Source organism: Danio rerio, chromosome 17 (genome assembly GCF_049306965.1).
Source record: "Danio rerio strain Tuebingen ecotype United States chromosome 17, GRCz12tu, whole genome shotgun sequence".
Lineage (NCBI taxonomy): Eukaryota > Metazoa > Chordata > Actinopteri > Cypriniformes > Danionidae > Danio > Danio rerio.
Genome location: NC_133192.1, coordinates 33,251,635 through 33,279,604, shown reverse-complemented (window position 1 = coordinate 33,279,604; position 27,970 = coordinate 33,251,635). Strand labels below are relative to the sequence as shown.

The following is a 27,970-nucleotide window of genomic DNA, read 5'->3' as shown; positions in this document are numbered from 1 at the left end:
GGAAATATTGTTATTAAATTTACCTAGTTTGTTGTTTATTGGGTAGCAATTATGAATGATTCTGATTGAGACTTCAACAGCTTTATTAGATAAAAATATGTATTTTTTCCGAATACCATCCAAGATCAATATCAAGAAAAGGCCATTAAAGACCATTAAAGAGATCAGAGAACTGTTAACAATAAAGAGAATCACTTTGTTTGACATAGAACTGAGAAGAGTTTGGTCAACAAAAAGGTTTGTGCTGTCAATAATATTTATATTCATATTTTTCAGTCAATTATTGCGACATCATTTTACAACATAAGAGGGTGTGGCTATTTTATCCAAGACCTCCAGTGATTGGCTGCTTAGAATCACGTGTGTTGTTGTCAAGATGGCGTCTCCGAATGGAGGTAAATTTTAATTCCTCTTTTCCCTGGCAGCGTTAGTTGTTAACGCAATAGTGCAACGGACTAATTAAGTCATATAAATCATTATGCGGTTTAGCATATTTTTTATAAAGAACTGATGGATTCTGAATCAAAATAAGCTTTTCAGTCGGAATAGCGTCATAAAATTGTTTGGAGCCAGTCATTAGCAAAGCTACGTGTCAGACGACATCAGTTGTGTAGTAATAATTTAATACGAATGTAATAGTGTAGTAAATACGCGAAGACATATTACTTTTGGTGTGTCGTGATTTTATCTTTAACGTTAGTTATGTAACTCATTATTTTGTGACAAGATTACTCAATGCAGCTAGCTCAGCTTTGAGTAACTTAGCAGCTGAGTAAACATAATATCTCTGTCATAACATCAGCTTAATTTTACACCTTGAATAATATGTGACAGAAGATTTTTTTTTGTAACGTCATCTAAGCTGAGTTATGTTAAAATTGAAATTGTGTATATTTAACATTTTTTATTGTACTTCAGGTTTATTGATCCTGTTGCTGATGAGTTTTCTCTGACCATAGAGCATTTATCTTTTTAATGTGTAGGTGAGGACTTTGAATCTTCTCTGATAAGTTTAGAAAATCTTGACCGGGCTTCACCTGACCTGTGGCCAGAGCAGTGTAAGTTTGACTCTCTAATCTTATTCAGTTGGACTAATATTTATGACACATTAACATATTTTTCCAAATATATGTAAAAAAAAATGCACTGATTGAAATATAGAAATTACATTTGATTATTACACATTGTCATATTTTTGAACGCTTTGTTTTTAACAGTGCCGGGTGTGTCAGAATTTGCAGCATCCTTTAAAAATGTGAGTAAATATTCAAATGATAATGAATACTTTTCAAAGTTGATGTGAAATTAAGGCTTGGTTTTTGTTATTTCAGCCTATTACAAATTCTCCACCCAAATGGATGGCTGAACTGGAGTCAGAGGATATTGAAATGTTGAAAGGTCTGCCTTTTTTAAAGTAGTATTCATATCAAGTCTTTTAATGTATCATTTAGTCTTTTATCTATGCTTTCTATATATTGCTTAGTAGAATAGGTTAATAATAGTTAGATGAGTTGCTTGGTGAATTCCAGGGTGTCCGCGCGGTCTTAAAAAGTCGTAAAATGTCTTAAACCTCAAAATTACATTTTTATGTCTTAAATTTACTGAAATATTGTGTTGTAGTTCCTAAATGTTAAATTAAATTTTTTTTAAATTAGGTCTTAATTTTCCTTTGTTTATGTATCGCTACGCAGTCTGGCCATTAGTCCTATACGATCACCAACAATTCATCTCAATAAAACCTTTTATATAAAAAGGTGATTTTTAACTCTGTTTACCATAACAGTTTTATTATTTTCCTCAAAATACATAATATTTGTTAAAAAGTGTTCCATGTATTTGCTGCTGAGGACACCGACCTGGACAGATTGTTTTGCATAGATTTAGTTATATTAAAACTTTAAAAACATTAATTCATTTTTTATTGTAAAGAAAGTTTATGTTGGAAAAATAAAGTGTATGTATACAAGTAGAGCTTGTTTGTTTTTAAACAATATTTGAATATTTTTATAAAAAATATCTAAAATATTTATTTTTTTATTATTAAATTATAATTGTATTATTAATATATAATCGTTTTTTGATGGGGCAAATGAAAAATCTTTTCCATCTGGGCCATATGAAAAATTCCTTAGCGATTAGTCCTTTATGAGTCTAAAATTTCATTCATAAGGGTCTTGAAAATGTCTTGAAGTCTTAAATTTAACTTTGTGAAACCTGCAGAAACCCTGGAATTTATAAAAGCTACAGTATAATATTTTGTTTCGGTTCTGGTCCATTTTTATTTTATTTTTTGTAACTTGTTTGTTGTGGCTTTTTTTTTTTTAGAATTAGGAAGTTTGACCACAGCAAATTTGATGGAAAAGGTGAAGGGTCTGCAGAATCTGGCTTACCAGTTGGGCTTGGAGGAGTGTAAGTAATGTCTTACTCAACTCAGAAATAGTGCATTAGTTCACACTGTTTATCTAGTTACGGTATATTGTAAGTCATCCACTAGATGGCGATATTAGAAAAAGAATAAAACTTACTGACAAACACAAACCCAGCTTTTAATACATAAAGACATTTTTCATGTTTTTTGCCGCTGTGATATTTAGGATAGAGTTAAAAAGACAATACAACAAATAATTCATTATATGTAGTCTGGAGCCTAAATCCATCTGAATCCTTGTGTGGAAAAAACACTTATTTGTTATGTTCTATTCGTTTATTTCAGTCTGTAAGTCTCAAATGAATTCCCACTCTATATTTAAACAGAACTGGCTTGTTGCCCAGTGTCTCTGTAATATTATATCACAGAATTGCTAGATGTAGCATTAATCCACGCAGGCAGGATTACAGGAAAGATAAGTGTTTCAGTTATTTTCTAGATGAAAATGGGCATCGAAACATCGCACAATTTGAAAGCGAGTACTGCAGACCATTGGTGAACACTCGTTTCAGATGTATTACATTCCTTCTGCTGATTTGACCTTTGTGTGGCATGTCCCTCAGAAAGCCCTCAACAAACTATGCTTCAATGAGAAAAATCAGTCAAATGCTTTTCTGTCTACTTGATTTTTACTCTACTATTTTGAATAATTTCCATAATGTTACAGAGAGAGGATAAAAAAAGCATCAGTTAATTTAAATAATTCAAAGATATGCATTTATATTGATTTAAAATTAAGCACATGAACCATTTTATTTGATAAAACTCTTACATGCACAACTGTTTCAATAACGTTAGTAGTTTTTAGATTTAGATTCATTCAGATTAACATTTTAATCTCCTCAAGCACTTGTAATATTACTATATTTGTGAATATGAAATTCACAAACTTAATAAAATGTATGATGAAACCGGTATCAATTGAATAATGGTTCTTATCATGGTAAACTGAGATCACATTATTATATTACTTCTCTTATAATTTCTTAGTTGTAAATATTACCTTTTTATTACTCAGCAGATATTTAAGGGACAGTATACGTTACATTTAATTTTTTTAGTTTCATATATGAGTAGCTTGAGTTTCTATATCCATCATGTCATATCTACAGCATTGTATCTGGGTTTAATAAGCCACATTTGGATGAAGCTTCCATGCTGCCTTTTATGCATACATTAATACAGTGTGTAATTATACATTTAGTCTGCTTGCATTTAATATCATTGCAAACCCACTTCAATCAAACTAGGTGTAATAAGTCAATCTAGATGTCTCCACCTCTAGTCATTGTGTCCTCTGCTTGTTGCTTGTTTAAATGCTCTCTAGGAAGGTAACACAATGCAAAATATTTGTTCATCTTAACATGAGTAAGAAAATGAATTTCACACAATGTTAAGCAATTCACAGTGCGTACATATTATACAGTGGGGAAAATAAGTATTGAATCTGTCACCAGAAAGCATATTTCTAAAGGTGTCAATGATGTTGGTAACAACCAAATAAATCCATACATGCAAATAAAACAAATCTAATTAGTTTACAAATTGAGTTATGTGTAATAAATTGAAATGACACTGGAAACAATATTGAACACATGAAGAAAGGAAGCCATAGAAAGGTAATGAAAGCCCAGACTGCAACTGAAATCTTTCATAAGTCATTCAGCAACCCTCTACCCTTTGTCAGTCTAAATTAATACTCGCTGCTTCAGTCCAACATCTACATTAGCAGGGTGATGAAGATAAAACCAGGGTGGACATTTTAGCAAGACAATGATTCAAAACACAGCCAAGGAAACTCTCAAATGCTTTAAAAGAAAATCAAACTGTAGAAGGGCCCAGCCAGTCACCTGACTTGAATCCAATAAAAATACAAAATAAAGCTCAGATTTGATAGAAGAAACCCACAGAATCATCAAGGTTTTTACAGGCTGTTGAAGTCTATGAAACCTAAGCAATTCATGTGACTTCATTCTCCACATGAGAGTTGTCTTTAAGCTGCCATCACCAAAAAAGCCTTTTATATAAAGTATTAAATATGTTTCAGTAGTTCAGTACTTTCTCCTTATGTTATTTCATTGTTATTACATAATTACAACTATTTTCTCAGATTTCTTTTGTTTTGTTTTATTTTTATGTTTGCATTGTTTGTTTTTTTTTTTAAATATTTCAATTCCATGTCAACAGCTCTTTTGGAAGTATGTATTCAATACTTATTTTTCCCACTGTTTAATCGCTACATCTGTTCTTTAGTGTATTTATAACATTTGTTTCTTGTATCACTGGTTACTTTAGTCTCTGCTCAAACCTGGTGCTGTAATGGGAAACGTATACCAGTAAAGTGATGAGAGGTCGCTTCGTGAGTTCACCGCTGACGTGTAAAATGAAAGAGTGCAGGATTAAAGTAGAGTTGTTCATCCACGATCATGCCAAACATAATTTATCACCGCTCTATGCTATTAATAGAGGATATTTAGCCGGATGAACTCCACACGTTTTGTATAAAACCAAATGTTCATGTTCTATAACTTGATATGACAATAATGTAAAGAACAGCTTGTCCTTTAGTGAAGGAAAAAAACTGACTGTCAGTAAAATGTGATGGAATTTACTTTAATTGGTAACATTCAGAAAGAGAAAAATTTTCTATATATTTTATATATGTTGCACTCATTGAAATGTTCATTTTCCATAAATTAATAAGCAGTACTTTTTTCATAGTTCATAATTATATAAACTTAAACAAAATTAGCATATTCAAAAGGATGGCATGACACTCGAGAACAGGACTGGGACTGCTTTGTCATTACAAAAATTAATAATATTTTAATTTATATGAAGAAAATGTAATTTATATGAAAACCATTTTTGACCATCCTTTCAGCCAATTAGCAGTAAGAAGCGTGTTTAACAACGATAGCAGAGATATCAAGAGGCAAGGTCTTGTTAGGTCAGCATCTTTTGTCAAATGTCTCTTAGTGCACCTTTTATATACAAAGCTATTATTTTAAATAATAAAAAAAAAATATATTTTTTTGCTAATTTTAATAATTGGTGAACAATCTTGTCAATGTTAAAATAATATTGTACATCACAGTGTTTATTTGTGCACTCTTATATGCTTCTTTTATTTTTTAAGTTGGACCATACTTTGCTTTGTTCATGGTGTCTGTTCAACATGCCATTGTTTCAACAATCTTATAGAGAGTCAAAATTATGTCTATCAAAAGCTGCATTACCTTTTGGCCAGAGATCTATCTGACCCTGAGGAGAACTACCCTGTCAGGTTTACTCTAGCATGATCCAAACACATTCAATTGACTTCAGGTCAATTTGTAGTCAAGTCATGTGTGACGATGGGATTCTTCTTTCGACACAGTTGTTTAAGAAAAAAAACAGCCATTCATTAATGAACAGTCAATTTTGGGTTAACTAAATTATAATGTCATATCAAAAACATATCAGATAAAATTTTAACAACAAAGATACATTTATAGACTAATTAAAAAAATGTAATGTGTGTATTTATATAGCATTATTTATATATTTATATATATTTATATATTTATATTAGGAGGGTCTCTTCACACCTACACCAAAATTAAAAGTTTCTTTGGATATACCGGATTTATTAGGTTTTGATTTTAGCAAAATGTCAATATTCATTTTGGTATAAAATAAATCTGGTATAAATGTATTTTTTATTTATTGCCATGTCAGCAACCAAGGCTATTTTCATAGCAAGAACATTTCAATAATGAATATACAATTTTAAAAACAACAAACAAATGAATACATAAATTAAATAAGTTTTTAGTGTTAATATGTGGTAACAATTCTTCATTTTTTCCTGGTTAAAAATGTCCTTAAAAGAGTTCATTTCATTTTAAAAAGTCTACTGGAATCATTAATACCAAGACAGTCCAGTAAAATGTGTTTTACAGTAAGGGGAGTTGTGCAGTACAAACGAGTGAGGTCTTCATCTTTAACCTCCTAGGGCTTAGTGGCCACTTACTTGGACAGCACATTTTAGATCTTAAGTGGCCATTTAAAATATTTTGAATGTTTTATATTTTGTTACAGACATACAGAGTCATCCTGCAACTGTTTTACAGCATATGAAATCTCCCAAACACCACTTTTCACTGTCCAAAGAGGGCAAAAAATGTTGTTTTTAACTCTCTGAAAGTCAAAACATGTTCAAAAAAGATATATATGTTATATATGCATTAAAAAACAGTCAGGAAGAAGTGTTTTATGTAAATTCGCACCACGAGTCCACGTATATGTACATCTTTTTTCTCTTAAAATACATTATTTTAAAAGATGATACTTAGGTTTTATTCTAATTAGGTTCCAATAAGCCCAATTAGCAAAGAGAAATAAAAAAAATGCATGTAAAAAAACACCTTGGGCCTTAAGAGGTTAAGTAAAAAGGCATGGATTAAACTTGTACATTGAAATAGGACATCTGGTAAAAAACACTTTATCAAATAGTCTTAAAATGTCTTAAAATTCTGTTTGAGATTTCATACAATTTATAATTTTCTAATACGACCCACTCCTCTTGCCATATTTAAAATGTAAACGTTGATAAAAGGTCTCATCTCTAAAGTAGCAATATTAAGGTCTAGTATGGTTTCTGAAAAAATTTTAAATAATAATTTTAATAATTTAGATTTTCAGTGTTCTGCAGTCAGTTTTTGAAAATATTGATTTCTAAACATCAGAGTTAAAACATATTTTGGGCCCTATCATACACCCGGCGCAGTGTGGCGCAAGACGCGGCGCAAAAGTCTTTTGGTAGTTTCAGTTTGGCGCAAGAGTGGTTTTGAGACGTTGCACTACGCTGTTTAAATAGCAAATACATTAGCGCTCATTTGTGCGCCAATAGGCGTTCTGGTCTAAAAAGGAAGGCGTTCTGAGGCGGACCGCTGGCGCGTTGCTATTTTGAGAAACTATAATAGATTTTTCATTAGACCAAAACTAACCCGGTCTAAACTCCGGGTTATTCATATAAATAGTGCATTAAGAGAAACAAGCTATATGCTCTTATGACTTTTTATTTTACGGTATACCTAAGAAAAGACTTTAAATACACAATATGGTCACTGAGAAAATGACTCTAATAATCTACAAATAGAGAAAGCGTAAGAGTCAACTTGGTTCACGTGTCACTTTAATAACCAATCACATTACAGACATAATGTCCATTGACTTTCTGTCAGTTTGTGAAGACCATAGAAAATGCCAAGACGTTTGTGCTGTAGGATGTGTGGTGGATCCTAACTGGCAATATTGTCCCAGACTGTAACTGCATTTTCATTCAGTTGTCCAGTTGATGGAGTTAATCATCTGAAGTCTTTGATTTATGTCTGAACTTCATTAAAATGTTGCCGCAGCTGAAGATAGTCCAGCACAGACTAAAACATTTACTGTTTGTTTATGTGTGCACAGTCACCTTTTGTGAGTATTATTTATACATCTTAAGGATTGTTCAATTGGTCTTGCATTAGTTCGGTGTGTAAATTAATTGAATCTATGCACCCTAGTATAAATATTTACTTTATTGGTGCATAATTTGTTCATATTTTTAGACTTGTGACTTATTATACAGACTTTTTTTCTGGTGTAAAATTTAAAATTAAGGTAATCCAAAACTATAGTTAAAGGGCAAGTGTTTCAAAAGTTAGCCAGTATGCTGTTGATTCCTAAAACAATAACTTTCCTTCTCCTCACAAAAACAGCATTGTTTCTTTTTCAGCATATTTATTTTTTCGTTTTCATTTCGGCTGAGTCTTTTCATTAATCCGGGGTTGCCACAGCCGAATAAACCGCCAACTTATCCAGCACTTTTTTTTTAACGCAGCAAATGCCCTTCCAGCCGCAACCCATCTCTGGGAATTTTTTAATGTAGCTTAACATAGCTCTAGTAAAAGTGAAACTGTGTCATCTCTTCTATTGACGTCCATTCGTATCTTGTCTTCTAAACTGATGCAGCCAGAGCATTATATTTACCTTTTACTCTTTTCTTTTGGCTAAAACTTGCAGGCTTGCCTTTGTTATTGCACATTTGTACCCATATAGACCCCTTTGTATGCATTTTCAGAATACTTCAAGATGCATCACATGGCTGTACTCTATTCTTGCATAAATTCATTATATTACAAAATGACATGATTGCGTCATTGTAGTGTTCTGTATTTCGATGACAAAGATATTTTAAACACACGTTCTTGTATGCAGTGCCGCTCGCGCTGAGGAGACAGATATGAAATTACGATTATGATTGGGCTCAGAGCAGCATTTAACGCGCCACCCTTTAATGTGCTGTGGTTTAATTTTCTTCCTTCTCCTGGCTGTCAGGGGAAGCCTTGTAAATCTGAGCTACTTTTTCATCATGTTTCTTTCTCTCTTCAGCGCCTTTAAACGAGCTGACGAGAGATCGTGTTAGTAGGAGGAGGAAGATTTACTGCACCTTTGACATGCCGGCCATTAAAGTCTTGATCTGGTTAATGGGGATAATGCAATCAGGCAGTGAAAACTCACCCCAAAGGCAAGGTTATCAGCCACACGTTGTTATTATATATTTATTTCGCTTTTGCGGCTCGGGCTCATGCGCATGTGGAGCTTTTAGATGCATTAGTTGCATATGTTTATGGTGGAAAAATATGATTAACGGCAGCATATATTAGGCTTTGATTAATTGTGGTATTATGTTAATCTTAAAATGAAGCTTAGAAATGTTTAAATATGTGAATTTTAAGCATTTTTAATGTCGTTGCTGCTGTTGTTGAGTGGATCAGCACCTTCTGTAAGCAAATCTCTATAATCTATCTGTACTATCTGTATATATACAGTTGAAGTCAGAATTATTAGCACCCCTGATTTATTAGCCCCCCTGTTTATTTTTTTCTCCAATTTTATTTTTAACAGAGAGAAGTTTTTTTTCAACTCATTTCTAAGCATAATAGTTTTAAAAACTCATTTCTAATAACTGATTTATTTTATCTTTTCCATGATGACAGTAAATAATATTTGACAAGATATTTTTCAAGATACTTCTACTTCTACAAGATACAGCTTAAAGTGACATTTTTGCATTTGTTCTGTATAGACTATCGAAAAAATACATAGCTTAAAGCGGCTAATAATTTTGTCCCTAAAATTAAAAACTGCTTTTATTTTTTTTTTTTTGTATCTTTATGCAATATTTTATAATTGAAATTGTATTATTTCAGCTAATTACCAAGGACATATTTTCAGGGTGTCTGTAGTGTCTTAAAATGTCTTAAATTTCAATAACAAAATTTTTGGCCTTAAAAAGTCTTAAATTCACTGAAATATTGATTTTAAGTCTTAAATTATTTTAAACGTCCATCTTCCAATGTCCATGGTAAGTTATATAAGAAATAATAAAACTTTTAACAAAACGTGTGGTTCTTCACGATAACATTTGTATGTTCTCCATGTATTTATAGACCATATGTGGTGAGGACACTGAGCTGGACAGACTGTTGTACATTTAGTTTATTATAGTTTTTAAAGCTTGTCAAAGAAAAGTTTTAAGGACAAGAAATAAAGTGTATGTATGCTTGTTTTGACACATTATTAGTATTATTCAAGCAATTAGAATTTTTTAATGGGGCAAGTAAAAATCCTTATGGTTTAGCCCTGTATAAGTCTGAAATTGTATTAATAATGGTCTTAAAAAGGTTTTCAAAAGCCTTAAATTGACTTGGTGAAACCTGCAAAAACCCTGTATTGTTCATGTATCTTTAAATAACTCAAATTAAATAACTAAAACTAAACAAAAACTGAAATAAAACCTAAAACTGTGTGAATAAAAATAAGATTAACTAACATTAAATTAAAAGCAAATTATATGAATAAAAACTAATTTAAATTCTTCATAAAAATGACAATCTCTCACTCATAAGAAACACCACAATATATTGCGAGTAAAACTAACAATTACAAAGAACTTTACATGTTGAGCAAAGTGTAACATTTTGAACTGCACTGACTAAAATTGTACACTCCGCTGCAATTTTATTCATTTTAAGAGCTGGAGTCAGCCAAAGCTATCATGCACATGTATATATATTAGTGTGTGTCATCATGCCATGTCCCGCACCAGTCTCTCTCTGGGGACGTTGACCCCTCCTTTGCTGGCGGCGTGACGCTGATCAGGGTGTTTGTGGGAGTGTGTGACGCGTGCTGCTTCTCAAGTCCCCATCTGCTGGAGGCGTGATGAATGAACGCTGCTGAGCTCGGTCATCAGGCCCCTCGGTCCCGCAGGACCAGTCACTACACTGATAAGTGCTGTTATTGAAGGTAATTGAATGGAGAGTGTTCCTCCGGGACAGACGGGCCTCAGGCGATGCTGATGATATCTCTGATTCCTCTGCGGACGCCTGCACACATGATGTAACACACTTGTTTCTACTTGACTAATTGCAGGGGTGTTTTTTTTTATGCGACAGCAAATATTTTGGAAGACTCTTGTAGGATTAACAAGATTATGACTATATTTAGTGTGTTGAGGAGTGATGTTTTAGGTTTTTATTTTATTCATTGATTTATTTTATTGTTTTGACAGCAATCAAATTTAGCATTGCATCAAAAAGATTTATTTAAATCGAAACCCTTGCAACAATTATAGCATCATGACTGCATGTTTGTATAGTCAAGCAGCAATCGCATAATTTTCAGAAAATGTTTATTATATTTGATGTATTTATTTATTATATAGTGCTCAACATAATTGAGTACAGCCCAATTTGAAAATGAATTTGTTTCTCCATTTCTCAGTGAATATAGGCAATGTATTTTGGTGCATTTAAACAAAACAGATTTATTAGACTGATATATTTATCAAAATAATATTTTAGACACCAAACATATTTAGAAATTGAAAGATAAAACAAAATATTAATTAAGCAAAATATTGCAAAAAAATAAGCTGTCAATTTTTTGCTTCTCTTGATTTTTCCTTATTTTAAATTTTGTATTTAATATTTTTCTATGACATATAAATTTGGGTGTACTAGTTTTTTTATCATTATTGTAAGTTATTTTGTTAGATAAGCTCCAGATTTGGCTTCAGTATAGTCTAATGTATAGCCTTCTATTAAAATTATATATACTGAGCACTGTATAATTGACATTATTGAGCACCAGAAAATATGGGTCAAATAAGAGAGTCAATAATATAGTTTTGTTCATTGATGTTTTGTTTTTTTTTTTGTACAATATTTGTGTATTTAATCTGTTTTTTTATTTTTTGTTTTTTAGTTTATATACTTACATGTATGGCCTCTAAACCTCTTAATTTCCAACTTAAACTCATAAATCTGAGCAGTTTTCTTTTTATTCTCTTTTTAGAAGAAATTTGGCAGTCTTTCTAAAGTAGAAAAAGTGGACTAAAAACAGAAATATTAAAGAATCTTAAGCTCGCTGTAATTAAAAATTTACAATATATGAAATATCTCAATCATGTTTACACTTGGCAAGGCAAGTGTGTTTATATAGCAAATTCATACACCGCGGCAATTCAAAGTGCTTTACATAAACAGGAATAAGAGACAAGTATAAAAATTATATAAAAACAGATTAAAATGTGTTAAAACAGATTATGAATGAAAAAGAAAGAAAGCCAAGTTGTGCAATCTGTCGGACGTAGCAAAATGCTCATTCAGTAAAGGCACAGCTAAACAGATGTGTTTTCAGTCTTGATTTGAATGTGCCTAATGTTGGAGCACATCTGATCATTTCTGGAAGCTGATTCCAGCAGCCGGGGCATAATAGCTGAAGGTGGATTCATCCTGCTTTGACTGAACCCTTTGAATTTCTAGTGTATATGATCTTAATGATCTGAGTGATCTGTTAGGTTTGTATTCAGTGAGCATATCTGTAATTTATTGAGCTCTTTAAGCCTTTTTGTGATTTATAGACAAGTAGTAATACTTAAAGACTATTCTAAATATAACTGGGAGCTAGTGTAAAGACCTGAGCACAAGTGTGATGTGCTCTGATTTTCTGGTTCTGGTCAGAATCCTTGCAGCAGTGTTCTGGATAAGCTGCAACTGTCTGACTGTCTTAAACTCCTTATTGTTATAGAATCATACAAGTTTGATGTTACTTTAAAAGAAAAACTGTATTCTGTAAGATTATAGTTTGGCATAATGATTGCACTAGAGTTTCTCATTAGTTTTTCCAATATGGCCATTCTTATTTTTTTATGGAAAGTTCTTAAACCCTTTACAGAGTGTTTCTATTATTCTGATTAAGTAAAACTGTAAAAGAAAAATGCAATTTTGGTAAAAAAAAAAAAAATGACTGAACGGCACCAGAGAATTATTTCAGCACTAAAAAAAGCTTATCAGGTATACTCAAATGATTTTTAATGCATACATTTGGAACGTATCTTGGAATAAATTATAATATCCTCAGATTAAAAGTAGACATCACATGTCTGGCTCATATATTTGATGCAGTAATCAGTGAAAAATGCATTTGATAGTACTAGACATTTGCTTATCTTTAACATTTCTTCATAAACCATAATATTGAAAAATAGTGATATCATGGACAATTTGTTTCACATTTTTACAGTATTTTTAAAAGAATATTTAGTTTCTATTTGCAGTTGTGTTCATGATGCTTAAAGACAAATAGCTTAATAGTTCAAACATACTGATCCCATGCTGAAATATTGATTGGAATTCTGTGACAAACTGTACAATTAGGCTTCAATGGTAAACATTAGTTCATTTAGCTAATTTAACATATGATGAAAAAGACAAAAGCTTTTATTACCATTTGACTGCCACATTACCAAACAGTTGACCATGTTTTAACTGTATTAAATAATGATTGTTAAAGTCATTTAAAGAATGACTGTTTTAAATAATGGTTTACACACACAGCATTGTTGGTTTACAAAAAATCTAACATACATAATCCTGTTGCACTACTACACTTAATTTTGGTTTTATTGTAAAAAAACAAAACAAGAAAGCATGTTAAATGAGAATCTGAAACTTATGGTATACTTTAAAAATAAAGATGATTTAGTGTTCAAAATTTTTTTATTTTGAAATTTATTTATTTATTTTTTAAATCAATTGGTCTTACTCTTCATATTTTCTGATTTTTTTATTGGATATATTAGCTCCGGTACTTTAACCATAAATCGACATATCAACCATTTGGTAGATGTTGATATTTTAGAAATTATTGTATGTGTCGAAAAAAAAAGCATTGAGTGTGTTAACTAGCGACATTAGGAGTTAAGAAATGCAATCCAAACATTTTTTTCTTGGTGAGAGAGTTAGGGGTTAGAAGTGCTAATCTTAGATTGTCAGTTTCTTGGTTAATGTCTATTAATGCATTAAAATCAAAGTCTAATAATCTGATTACAAATTGGAATTATTTCATTCAATGTAGTTAATTACTAATCAAATCCAGTTGTATTTTTAAACTAAAATTAACATACAAATCTGCCTTTTTCTAACTGTTGATTTTATTCCATTAACCATCATTTACTGGTCAGACTTTATTGTAAAGTGTTACTTATTTTACTTCATAATCATTTTTTCAATTTAATTTTATTGTAGTGTTTGTTTACCCTGAAGAAATGTTATTATATTATAGTATTTTGGTTATTATTCCTGTTCCTGTTCCTCGTCCAATGCTGGTCTTTTAACTGTTAAGTCAATATGGCTATAATCTACAGTGCATGGGGGATCGGGCATTCTTTTCAATACCAGCTAAATTGTGAATTCTCTGCATCATTCAGAATGCTGAATTCCTGAGTGTTTTTTAATCATAACTTAAACATACTTTTCATGAGAACTATTATGTGATTTCAATTTTTTTTTTTTTTTTTTTTTTTGCTGTAGTTGCTTGCCTATTTTTTATCAATTTATTGTTGTATTCATCTTTTACCTAGGTAACGTACATTGAAATGCTACTTTTAAAGGCACTATATAAAATAAAGTTTAGTATTATTATAACCGTTTTTGCAGCTTAGGTCAGTATCTGGAGTCTGGACAAATCTGGACTTTACTAGAACTTCTATGTTAAGCAGCTTTGACACAATCTACATTGGAAAAGTGCTATATAAATAAACATAAACTGTATTGAATATCATTATAATATCATATACCTTGATCAAAGCTAAAGCAATTAATCGCAACAAAAAATTGTAATTCTAGCCATAATGCTCAAATTTGCAAATTCCCGATCAGTAACAAAACTGTGGCTTGCACCATGCAAGAAGCTGCTGCATGCTGTTCAATCTGTTCTTGCTCCCGGGAATGAAGGTCACACTCGTCCAGTGCTAATGGCCCCAATGTTCACTGCCTCCTCCCCTAGATCAATCTCTTCTCTATTAAGCGCAGTGTGTCGCTGAATATGATTGCAGTGATGCTACCCTACCGTAGTAATGTGCTTCCATCAATCCATCAGAGACACCCGAGCGCAGGGGCAAGCAGTTATGAAGTGCTGCTGGATGACAGGTTGAGCAGTGGGAAACTCTCCTCTGTCTTCCTGTCCTCCATCCTCTTCCCCTCCCCACACACACTCCATTCCTGCTGCTTTATGGACAGTGTTGAGGCAGAATGGAGAAGGGAATGTTTACGGTTTCATGTTCAAAAGATAATCCTATTTTTGATGTTTACACTGTAAAAAAAACAGTTCACACTTTATTCAAAGATACAATTCTTGCTAATAATAAAACATTAACCAAGACTTTTCATTCAATAAAGTAGTAATTTGCTGCATATTAAGGTAGTTAGTAGTTAATAAGGTAATTGTTGGGTTTAGGTGTGGTGTAGAATAAAATCATAACTTATAAGTATTAATAAACACCTTATTAATAAGGAGGTAATAAGCCAGGAGGTAATAGTGGAAATTTGTTCTACCAAAATCTGTTGAAACAAGAGTATCATACACTCAAAAAAAAAAAGATTTTGCTGCTTGTTCAAACTACTAATTTAAAATGAGCTTCTTGAGAATTTTTGGAGACTACTTTATTTGTTTTTTGTTCAGTCCACTTAAATTTGTTAAATGAACTTAATTGATTTGTGTCAGGACAACATGGATAAATTGTGTGGAACCCTGCCTTTTTAGTGATACCAGAACAAAATCCTAAAAATAACTTTAGAATTAAAGCATTTTAACTAAATAAAAGCTGAAACTAGGCTCGAGCTAAAACTAAATACAGAAATAAGTTTTTAATTCTTTAATTTTATTTCTCAGTGTTGCAGTATACTTAATCACATTTACTGTAAAGTTCCACAAAGTTATCTCAACACAAATCAATTAAATTAACTTAATTGTTTTTGCAAATTTAAATATATTAAACATTAAACTTTTAAGTTGTGATGTTTCAGCTCATTTAAATACGTAATTTGAACAAGCAATTAATAATTGAAAATACTTAAAATAATTTAAGTATTGATTGATTCATTCATTCATTCAATTAAACAGTGAACACATTTTAAATTACTAAAATATTTTTAATTCTGTGTGCACTGTGTGAAAAATATATTTAAACATTATACTAAGCTGGCTATATCCAAATCGTTTACCCATGTGTGCTGACAAAAAATAAATAAACAATTAAAAAGGTAAACTAAAACTAATTCATCATGTCAGTTCCCTTATCAGCCACCACTGTTCTTAAAGAGGGTTTCTAAAATTGACATAAAGGCTGTTTATTACACAATTTTAGCAATTGTGCTTCTGAAGTGAATTTCATTTATTTACACTTTTTAAAAGAAATCATGTACAGATTAAAAACTATAATGATAGCTATATTACACTCCCCAACTGTTGGGTTAAAATATTGAATTACATCTGTAGCCTGTCTTCAACATGACATTTGAGTTTGTCCATATATTACACCAAATTTGAGTTGAAATAGCCCTACACTTTTTTAGAGTGTAGTGTCCACATCAGTGTACAATAGCATGTTTTTTTTATTTATTTTTTGATAATGTGCAGTTTTGTTTTAAATATTTAAACTCTTTAAGAAAGATGGATTCTGGTTGGCTATTAATGTCTTTTTCATAAATCAGACTCAATTTATATTTTTGGTGAAGACTTTTAGGACAACCGGCTCTTTTAACGATCTAGGTACAAAGTCTAAAGTGCATAGTGCAAATATTGTTATATTTTAAGGACGGAAAAGTATGGTTTGTGTCGCGGCGCATGATCTTACAGGGTTGTGCTTATTATCTTAATGAGTTACGAGAGTGTTTTGGGCATATTGTATATTAAACTAGAGTATATATATCAACAAATTGTGCCAAACACGTCTTGCGCCTTATTATAATTAATATCAATATTTTTGGTCTTTATAGCATCTCCATGAGCATCTCGTTGTTGTGAAAAGCTTTAAGGAATTCTTTATTTAATTAACTTATAAACAGGCGTCATTCCTATTCTCCAACCACAGAGAAACATCCAAGCTCTCCTCAAATCTGAACAATCTCAATGATAAAACTCAGCTCTCCCTTCTCTGTCCTATAACCACCACCTCTGTCAACAGATCGGAAATGACACCTTATTTCCATAAATACATTAGGAATTCATTGGATTTTCTTTCCCAGCTAATCATAGCGCCAGTGCGAAAGCTTTTAGGCTTTTTAATGAATGAATTTTGACTGATTGCCTATTAATAAGGACACCTCTTGAACGGGGATAGGCAGTGGCAGGACTGGCGTGTGGGTAATGATTGGTGGTGTCAAGCGTTGGGAGGGGAGGGTTGAGGAGAAGAGGAAAGCTCTCGGCTGGGACATTAAGAGGAAGCAGTGGCTCCCTTGGGAAATCACTCACCATGTCTGCATCTTAAATATCTCTGTGAAGTATCAATAAGTAGGTAATTGAATTTTGAACACAAACATGAGCATCAGGTGTATGTGTTCCAGCGCGGGGCTTGTGTGGGAGCGCGTGTCTGTCCTCCACCCGTCCCACGAGGTTTAGGCAGCCAGAATGGATGTTAAATCTATTAAATAAAGATTACTCCCCGTAATAGCCAAGTGGCAGTTGCGGATGTGCAACAGGGGCACCATTAGTGTGTTTGACTTCTAATGAAAGTGAATTGGGGCAGTCAGGTTTTGGAGGAAATTCTGTTTAAGGTCCAGAGATTTTTATTTTCAGGGTTAAAAGAAAATGTCTTGTTTATTCATGTGCTTTATTGGCCACTAAAACATTCTATGATCTTTGTAGAGGAAAAATATATTTAGGACAGTTATATGTTGCACTGTTTTTAAAAAGCTTGTAATGTTTATGCATGTGTGTATACATGTAATAAAAATGTATGTACGTACGTATGTACGCATGTACGCATGTATGTATGTATGTATGTATGTATGTATGTATGTACAGTGGTGTGACATTGTTTACCCCTAACTGATTTTTTAATAGTAATTTTCTATTGATTTTTCTATTTTTTCCATGTTTGTCTCACTTTAATGTTTCAGATCATCAAACTAATTTGAATATTTTTCAAAGATAACACAAGTAAACCCTGTATGAAGTTTTTAAATGAAGGTTTTTATTACTAAGGGATGAATAAAATTCAAAACTAGATAGTGCCCTCCCCCCATCCCCTATTAAACACATAACTTAATCTAGTATATATCACACCTGAGATTATTTTCTGTAGCCACAACCAGGCTCGATTACTGCTACACCTGTTCGCAATCAATAAATAGCTTAAATAGGCCCTGCCTTAGGCAACACAGTGGCGCAGTAGGTACTGCTGTCTCCTCACAGCAAGAAGGTTGGGTCAGTTGGTGTTTCTGTGTGGAGTTTGCATGTTCTCCCTGCGTTCGCGTGGTGTTTTCTCCGGTTGCTCCGTTTGCCTCCACAGTCCAAAGACATGCGGTACAGGTGAATTGGGTAAGCTAACATTGTCTGTAGTTTATGAGTGTGAATAAGTGTGTATGGATGTTTCTTAGAGATGGGTTGCAGCTGGAAGGGCATCGGCTGCATAAAGCATATGCTGGATGAGTTGGCGGTTCATTCTGCTGTGGGGACCCCAGATTAATAAAGGGACTCAGCCAAAAAGGAAATGAATAAATGAGGCCCTGCCTGACAAATTGAAGTAGACCAAAAGATCCTCAAACTTCTGTTCTGTACCAAATAATCTTGAGAGGAGAATGTTTGACCATCTGTTAGTGACAATAACCCAAAGCACAACAGCAATTCCACCTCTGAAAGGCTGAAGAAAAATAAAATGAAGACTTTGGAGTGGCCTAGTTAAAGTCCTGACCTGAGTCCAGTTGAGATGCTTTGGCATGACCTTAAAATAGCAGTTCATGCTCAAACCATTAAACAATTCTGCAAAGATGAGTGAGCCAAAATTCCTCCACGCACCTGTAACAGACTCTGTGCAAGTTATCAAAAATGCTTGACTGCACTTGTTACTGCAAAAGGCTGATTCATACTTTTGCGTCGAGTGCACACAAATGGTCATACTGTACCACTCCTAACTACACATCGTTACTGGTCAGTTGGGTAGTGTTGATTAGTTTGGGCAGGGCCGAGAGCCATGAGAAAGAAACGGGCCTGTTAGCATGAGAGTTTAGCAACTGATGGGTCACATGGAAGAGATAAAAGTGCATAGATCTGTTCTGTGTTTACTTTATGATTAAAGCTGTTGCATGCCAGCTGGTTTCCACCTTTGAATGAGTCGGTTTTCGTTGCTTGTTTTCAGGTATTTTCAGTGTTCATCCCCTTGCTGAGAAACTCAATACAGAACATAGAAACCCTACTGCCAGCTAGCGTTTTAGAAGTGTTATTGCAGAACAATACAAACAGAATGCAGAAGTATAAATGTGTGCAAGGCATTTGCCATGGGTTACAGCAATTACTTGATGCAGAAGTATAATCCAGCCATAACTGGTGACCAGTTATTAGTTTTAGGTTTATTTATTAGGCAAACACTTTGCAGTTTTGTATTTAGTTTTACCTTGATAATAAAAGCTTTTACTTCAAAACTGCGTGATGTGTTTGCTTGTTATCTTTGACAAATATTTAAATTTGTTTGATGATCTGAAACTTTAAAGTGTACCAAACATGCAGAAAAATAATAAATCAGTAAGGGGCAAACAATGTACGTAAAAATGTATATGCTTGTATGTTAATACATTGATATATTCATTGTTAATGTATATTTTACTATTTTATTTATACACAATTATTTACAACATATGCTGGATAAGTTGCCGGTTCATTCTGCTTTGGCGACCCTGGATTATTAAAGGGACTAAGCTGAAAAGAAAATGAATGAATGAAGATTTTAGATTAATTTATGTGTGCATTGTATATGTATAATATGTTATTTATGTATATATTTATAAATCATACCTATATGTCTATTAATAATGTCTGTCCAGATGCAGAATAATATAAATCATTTTATGATGTTATTAATTGTTTTCCAAATTTTAAACTACATAAGTATTTCTAGTCATTTATATTTGCTCTATTGCCTCATTCTGTTCCTGCTGTTTTGCATATTAAGTCATCATGAACCATATTTCCTTCTTTGAAATAATAATGAGTGTACATACAATATTAAGAAGATAATATGGCCTCTGGAATCCATAATATGCCATTTAGTATGGATGTCACCGGCAACAAGCTGCTGATTAACTAAGTACAGAATTAGTAATTGACCTTTCTAATCAACTAAACAAATCTCTAACTCCTGCTAATCAGTATTGATCTGCCCTGTCCAGTGACAGCACCAGCTTTGTGTGTGTGCGTGCTTCTATTTATGTGTGTGTGTGTGTGTGTGTGTGTGTGTGTGTGTGTGTGTGTGTGTGTGTGTGTGTGTGTGTGTGTGTGCGTGCTTCTATTTATGTGTGTGTGTGTGTGTGTGTGTGTGACTGTGTATGAGCGAGCAAGCGAGGGTAGCTGGCAGGACCCTCTACACTCCCCTTTTTAATCTAACTCACTCAATGCAAATCATTTCCCTTCTGCTCTGACGGGAATTGAGGATAAATGGAAATCTAATTAATGAGTGGATCAGAGGGGTGCTCTCTGGTGAAGGGGTCTCATGGGACAGTGCTTAGCCAGACAGGCTCCTGTATTGTTTTGGACAGAAAATGTGGGGGAGATTGGGAAGAGGGGTAGTAAGAGTTAGAGTGGGGTTGTTAGTTCAGCTATGACGAAGCTCTTTTCCCCCCTGTTTGGGGACCCCTCCAGAAAGCAGTGGCCCGTTTAACAAAGCATTAGTTTGGCCTATCATTGACATTAAACCTGGGATTAAGACACACGTACACTTATAGAAAGTACTTAAGGCACTAATCTCACCCTGAAAGGCTGCTTAATGATGGTAATATCTTATAAAGCTCATCTTTACCTGGGTGTTTTAATTGCAATGTGAGATCTGTTATGTTAATATACTGAAGATTAAGTTGGGCTTCAGGCTTTACGTCTAGCTCTCTAAAGGATTTAATCGGAATAGGCATGGGTTCGGTATAAGATTCTGACAATATGATGACCTTGGTTAAAAATATCACAGTTTCACGGTACCACAGTATTGTGATTACTTCCCTAAAATATGTTCTTTTTTTAAAATGTCTGGGTAAAAAAAAAAAAAAAAACTTTACCTCCTTTGAACACAATATATTTTACTTCACAAAACATTTTCTACATATTTTGACACAATAAACATGTCAGGATGAAGAATTCAAATAATCTGCTGTCTTCATAAGTTTCAAAAATACAGATTTCTTCACAACTTTAAAAAGGCATCTTTGGAGATCTTTCTTTTCATTGGATATAAAGTAAAGCCACTGCAATTAAGCGGTGCATAAACAATTAGTTTTTCATGGGCTGACCAGTAGATTTTGAAGTAAAAAAAATAGAAAATAAAATACTAGTAAAAACACACACAAAACTGAAACTTTCATATATATCCTAGGAACATTATAACACATTAAACAGTTTTAAAACCTTGACATTTCCAAACCACAGTAAACCTTGAAACCATGCCTAAATGGGAATCAAATGATTATTTACTAATTAAATTCAAACCTATGGAATAAGAAATTATCTACTGTTCATCCCTTTGGATTTCCTCTAAATATTACTTAGAGTATTTGTAACTTTATCATGTTTATGTCATTTATGTTGCATTTTTGTATTCTTCTGCTTATCTACCTAATTAAAAACTGGTTATTGTCAGTTTTTACATGCCATGACACACAGTGTGTGTGATTTTACATACTATAAAGTAAATCAAAGTCCCTTTGAGACAAGTCATTTCACTCGATGGCGATCTTTGAAATGCCTCTCGGGCATTCTGTCTCAATGGGAAAACATCGAATTCTCCTAAACTACTTGCCATGACTAAATTTAATTTTAGGAATCACCAATAAAACTTAACAACAACTGTCTCGTAAGTTTCATTTCTAAATGTTCGAATCACACAAAATCTGCAGAAACTCATGTCTGGTCCAAGCCCCTCCCCCAGAGCATTGATTGACTCCTGTACTAGAAGGCGGGCTTTATTTGCTACATAGCAATCTATGATTGGCTCCTGTACTAGTAGTCAGGGCTTTATTTGCCATATTGAACGTTACACTTTTCCCCATTCAAAAAGATGCAATTGACATGTCTTGTGTATTCTATAGTCTTTGATTAAATGTACTGTTATTACATATAATTGTAAGTATGTCATAAAATATATTAGTAAATGTTTAATGCACCAGTGAACTTAAAAAAAAAAACATTTTTGTAAAAGATTTTCATATTGGTTGGTCGTTAATAAATGTGGGATGAAATAGAATTTGATGTTTTGTTTAAAGCAATGTGTGACATATGTTGAAAACATTATGAAACATTCGAAACTTTTTTTTGTAGCATTTTTATGTGAAACTTGTGTCATATATGTAGAATATTTCACATCTGAACCATCCAAACTGTGGTTTTGGAACATTATTATCTTAAGCTCTGATTTAGAAAAAAAAATACATGTGAAATATGCTTAACACATTTGGAATGCACATGAAATGTGTTTTTTTTTTTTTTACATTTCATTAGAAGTCCATGTGAAAATGTTCAATAATGTTTCATTTAAAAATGGTCATTTGACAAATTTATATTTTTTTTTCCTAAAAGGGTTACCTTGTAAAATTTAACAGTATTGGGGTAATGCATTACAAGTGACGCAAGCTACATTTCTAAGTAATGAGCAAAGTAAGGCATTACTTTTAAAAATTAGGTAATACTACTTGAGTTACTTTATTAAAAATGTAATGTGAGTTAAATTTTAGTTTAGTTAAATCGCTTTAAAAAAATAAATTGCTAAATTAAAATGAACGTAGGCACGTTAAATCCCATACACAAAGAGAGAATGCAGGAACAGACAGAAAGAAAAACGGCTGGGCCTTACATTTCTGCAATGGAACATTCTCATTTTTATGAACACACGGAAGAAAAGGAGAAGAAGATTATATGAATGGACAGTGATTTTACTTTTGAATAAGACAATAGTAGCAAACGCATTGCTTTTATTAATCTGTATATACAGCATGTGGAGCTCTGGGGTCAGGAGGTTCTCTGAAGATAACGTTATCCAACAATAATTTTTTATGTGTTTTTTTTTTAAAGGTAAATGAAGGTTTTATAGTGTGCTTTTATTTACAGAGCTTCTCTATTAAAAAAAAGAAGAAAAAACTCTGCAAGTTCTGTAAGAGATCAAGCCTCAGCCAGATCAGAAAAAGTAACGCAAACGTAACTCAAAAGTAATGTTACACAACTTTTTTGGGGAGTAACTCAATATTGTAATGCGTTATTTTCTAAGTAACTTTTCCCAACAATAAATATTATATCCCAAATTCTACAAACATATTAAGCAGAATGGCATTTTTTGGCATTGACAATCATAAAGCATCATGTTTAATTCAGTGATAGGCAGCTGAAGGTGAATCCAGTGACTCTTGCACCTGTCATTAACATGCCACACAGGGCAGCTCATCTAAATTACAATCCGCCACATTATTTCATTAGCTGCCGCTTAACACCGGGGTTACCCTGTCCCTCACACACATCACGTCTCTCCTGAAAAACCCAGCCAACAGCTCATCAGCGCCTGTGTCAGCCTGACCACAGCAGGGTCATCACTGCTACATCTCCATTTCCAAAAGCATCAGGAGAGTCTGCTGTAGATTATGCAGACAGAGCTCTGAGAATGAAGGAAGATGAAAAAGATGGCTTCATTAATACCTACTTTAATGAAGTGCATTACACTTCAATAATTACTCAGGATCTCAGTTTTCCTGATTAAAATATGCCATGTAAAGATACCTCAAGTGTTCTGATATACTGTGTAGACTTGCAGCATCTAAAATTGCACACTTTACATCTGTAATATAATAATAATGTTAAAAACGGCATGCAAGCTATGTAGCACGTTTGGATCTATTCTAGTTTGTGTTTTTCCTATGGATGAGAGGTCCATATTCTCCATATTAAACATCAAGACACTATATTCTGAGGCCCTTAGCCTGTTTAAAATGTTAGACCATATGTCCCTTGAGATTTTCCACATTATCCTGTGCTCTTGTGTATTTGTCCTTCATGGATTACCAGCCCTTTTTAGAGATTAAAATACACATTTGATGGACCTCTAACTATTCCATGAGGCAAATTTAGTTATTGTACATTCAAATAGTACCTTCTATGACAATATATGATGTCGGATGCACTGTTTGTCTTGTTTTAAAACAGCTTGTGGTATATAGACTACTGTCATTTGAATGCCCATGTATGACCATGGTTTACTTATATCGCACATTTAAGCAAATCAAAAAAAAAAAAAAAAAAGAACAACAAAACATCGGAGCTTCTGAATTTGCTGCATTCCAGACACCAATATTTAAATTTATAAAAGATGATTCACTTTCTGAAAATCTTAATTATACATGAATAGAAATTTTAGTTTATATATATATATATATATATATATATATATATATATATATATATATATATATATATATATATATACACACACACAAATTCAAAGAAGTTTTAGAACCAAATAACAGCTCATACAATTAACTCAATAACAATTCACAGCTGAGTGTCCAATAAACAGCACTTGCACTACTCATCATCAAAGAGGCATCACAGTCTGTGTTTTTGACTTTAACAAATCACTTTGGCCAATTTTGAGTAAAACATCCAGCTATAAAACAAAAAAATGCATCTTTGTAGGTGGCTTTTTTCATCTTAATGTTGTTAAAGAAAACCATCACACTTTATACTAAAATACAACAGGTTGTTTTTGTTATCCATGAAGTTTAAATGTACTATTTATTTTTAAATAAAGGCAGGAAAAATTGTGAAGCCCCTCATTATTAATAATATGATTATGCTTTGTATTTTTTATTGTACAGATTGCCAAATTTTGGATTCAGATTTCAAAATATGCTGGCCGGTTTGTTATTTACCTAAAAAATGACAATGGGAACTATTTTTAACTGGTTCCTAAAATATTTCTTATATATATATATATATATATATATATATATATATATATATATATATATATATATATATATATATATATATATATATATATATATATATATATATATTCGTATATATTATAATATAGTATAATAATATAACAGTAATATTAAATATTATAATAATCTAATCTTATTTATGATACTATAAGATCACAATTATATCAGGGGGTCCTCTGGGTCTTAAAATGTCTTAAATTTTAAAAACATCCTTTTAGGCCCAAAAAAGTCCTAAATTCACTTTTTAGGGCCTAAAATTGAAATATGGTCTTGTAGTTCTTAAATCATTTATAAGTGGTTTTAATTTTTTTCCTTTGTCCATGTAAAGCTGCTTAATCGGTACAATGAAAATGAAAATGTTTAACAAAAGTTGGCCAATTTGGCTTCTTTATCCTTGTAGGATAGTAGGTGTTAGGAAAATGTGTTTGAACTTTAATCCTTAGCGTTTTTCCTATAAATCTAAAATTGTATTCATAATGGTCTAAAAGTCTTAAATTTGTCTTAGTGAAATGTGCAGAAACTCTGTGTATAGAAAAGGATGGGAATAACTACAATCTAATGCGTGACATCAGATTTTACAAGTGGGTTACATATACAAGTGCAGTAACCTAATAATGATATTTTCTTTTCTTTTCCAGCTCGAGAAATGACGAGAGGGAAATTCCTCAACATCTTGGAGAGGCCCAAAAAGTGAAGAGACAGATGGTGATTGTTGACCTGTGGGGTCAGCTATTAGCTGATTGTGAAACTGTAAGGCAGAATGATGATTTGTGTGCTTTCTAACGCTTTCACGAAGACTTGACTGATTTGGGGTCAAAACGTCATAACAGTTCAGCATTTTTGTATATATGTTTGTAAAATGTTTGGCTTCTTTTAATAGCAGCTGCTGAGTAGTATGGGTTAGATGGCGGTGTGCTTTTCAATACGTGTATTTATTTTTCATTCTTCAGTGTTTAATACAACTTCAGTTGTTTTAATAAAAAAAAATTCAATGTTGTTTAACGGTAGTACAGCTCGTGTCAACATTTTTTTTCTTTTTACTTTTGGCATCAGCTAGTGCTGCTTTGCTTTCCAATGGCCAGCCAATGACATTTGCTGAAAGTAGCTTCTGTCAAACAATGAGGGAGTTCATGAAGAAGCGTTCAAACTTTTAATTAGGGCAATAACTTCATGCCTGTGCCACTCCATCGACTGCTCCATTAACGTCTCTGTTTTGCTCGGGAAATGTAAAAGGCTTTGACATGAGAGTGCTTCCAAACCAGTGCAAGGCCATTTTTTTTTTTATTTAATGGGAATTGGAAGTTTTGAAGGCCCCCAGCACAAAACATTGCGTAAAAATAATATTGCTCATTGTTATCCCTGTTAACAAGAGTTGACATAATTACTAGGGCCATTTCTTCTCTAATTAGCACACTTCCAGGGACATTGGCGCGAACGGTCCCGGAGAAAAGGGAATCAGACAGGCATGCTGAACGGCAAACAAAGAACACTCCGGCGAGTGTAATTAGGTGAGACAGTGGCCAGGACTGTTCTCGGCTGGAGATGTCGTAGGGGCTTCGGCTGCGGTTGGTGAGTGTTCGCTCCTGCTCCCACCAATTCTTAGAGGTACGCCTCTCTCCCCCCTACCAGTGCCTAATAAGCCCCTAATTGTCTTTTTGATTCACATGGAACAAGCAAGCTGCTGATTTGAACCTTGCAAAGCTACTGCTGGTGTCTGTTCCTGCTTTGGAGGACCCAGATTTGCCCCTTTATAAACAAGCTTTTGTTGACAGTTTAAAGTGCAGTGAACTTGCAAATTTCCTGGCAAACAACCTCTTATTTTGACAAACAGTCTAATGTGCTTGGTGAATGAAGGTATATTCTTCTTTTGTTTGACCTATTGTTGAATTGTTTACTAAAGGTCTTGATATACTTAAAGCAAAGTCGAAAATGGAATCGTTCGGTTTAGACCAAATAAAGTTTGTTTGGAACTTGTATTAAAAAAATCACTCCAGATGCTAAACAACTTCAAACGACCAATGGTCCATTGCAATTATATATTTGGTTGGTGTGTGTTCTTCTTTGTGTTCGCTAGTTTGTTTATTATGTTCTGACAAGAATAAATCCCCATAAAAGTAATATAAGAATTAAGAGCACAATAAGTAATTCTAAATCAAAGTGAAACTAGCTGCATTTCCTATACCCTTCAAGTATTTTAATCGCTACTTTTAGTCTTTAGTGGTTTTTCAGACAATTTGAAAAAGAACATTTACATAACTGCTTTAAAAAGTTTTGTTTCTGCATTTACAGGCCATTTGGAGCTTGTAAAAGAATCTACTTGATTGTTCTTTAAAGATAATGCTATGCATTTATTTGTAGAAACTGGACATCATTTATAACCTTCCAGAAACCCCTCATACTTGGCACAAAGTGTGGGATAAAGTACATCCAGGCAGTTATCACAAACCATGACAAACTTGTCGGTATTGTGTAAGCCTGAGGATCCTACTATAACAACAAAATGTAAAAACTAGGCACAAAATATTGTTCTTAGCTTAAATGCAAAACAGCAATCTTAAAATGGGCAACAGTACTGGGTCTTCGTTGTTGCGTTTTACACTTCAAAATGTGCCACACATTCTTGATTGGAGACTAGTCGGGACTGCAGTCAGGCCAGTCAAGTACCTATTATCCCCTTCCTCCGCTGCCAGGACTTTGTAATGTGTGCAGAATGTGGTTTTGCATTGTCTTGTTGAAATATGCACATGTCTCTGAAAATGAGAGCGGCATATTGTGTTTCAAAATCTCCATGTGCTTTTCAGCATTAATGGTGTCATGACAGAAGCGCAAGTTACCTTTGCCAAGGGCACTGACACAACCCCATACCATGACAGAGACTGGCTTGTGGACTTGTTGCTGGTTACATTCTGGATAATCCTTTTCTTCTTCTTCACACAGCCTCTATTTCTCTCCCAAAAATACCTGAAATACTGACTCATCT

General features: G+C 33.0%; 1 protein-coding gene across 1 annotated transcript; it reads left to right on the top strand.

The window, feature by feature from the left end:
- The first annotated feature begins 364 nt into the window (after positions 1-364).
- On the top strand, positions 365-26,975 carry lin52 (lin-52 DREAM MuvB core complex component). The gene is given in 6 exon segments (NM_001077796.1): positions 365-395; positions 984-1,058; positions 1,218-1,255; positions 1,332-1,398; positions 2,326-2,409; positions 25,629-26,975. Coding segments are annotated over 6 exon segments (339 nt in total). The 5' UTR covers positions 365-376; the 3' UTR covers positions 25,685-26,975.
- The last annotated feature ends 995 nt before the right edge of the window (positions 26,976-27,970 follow it).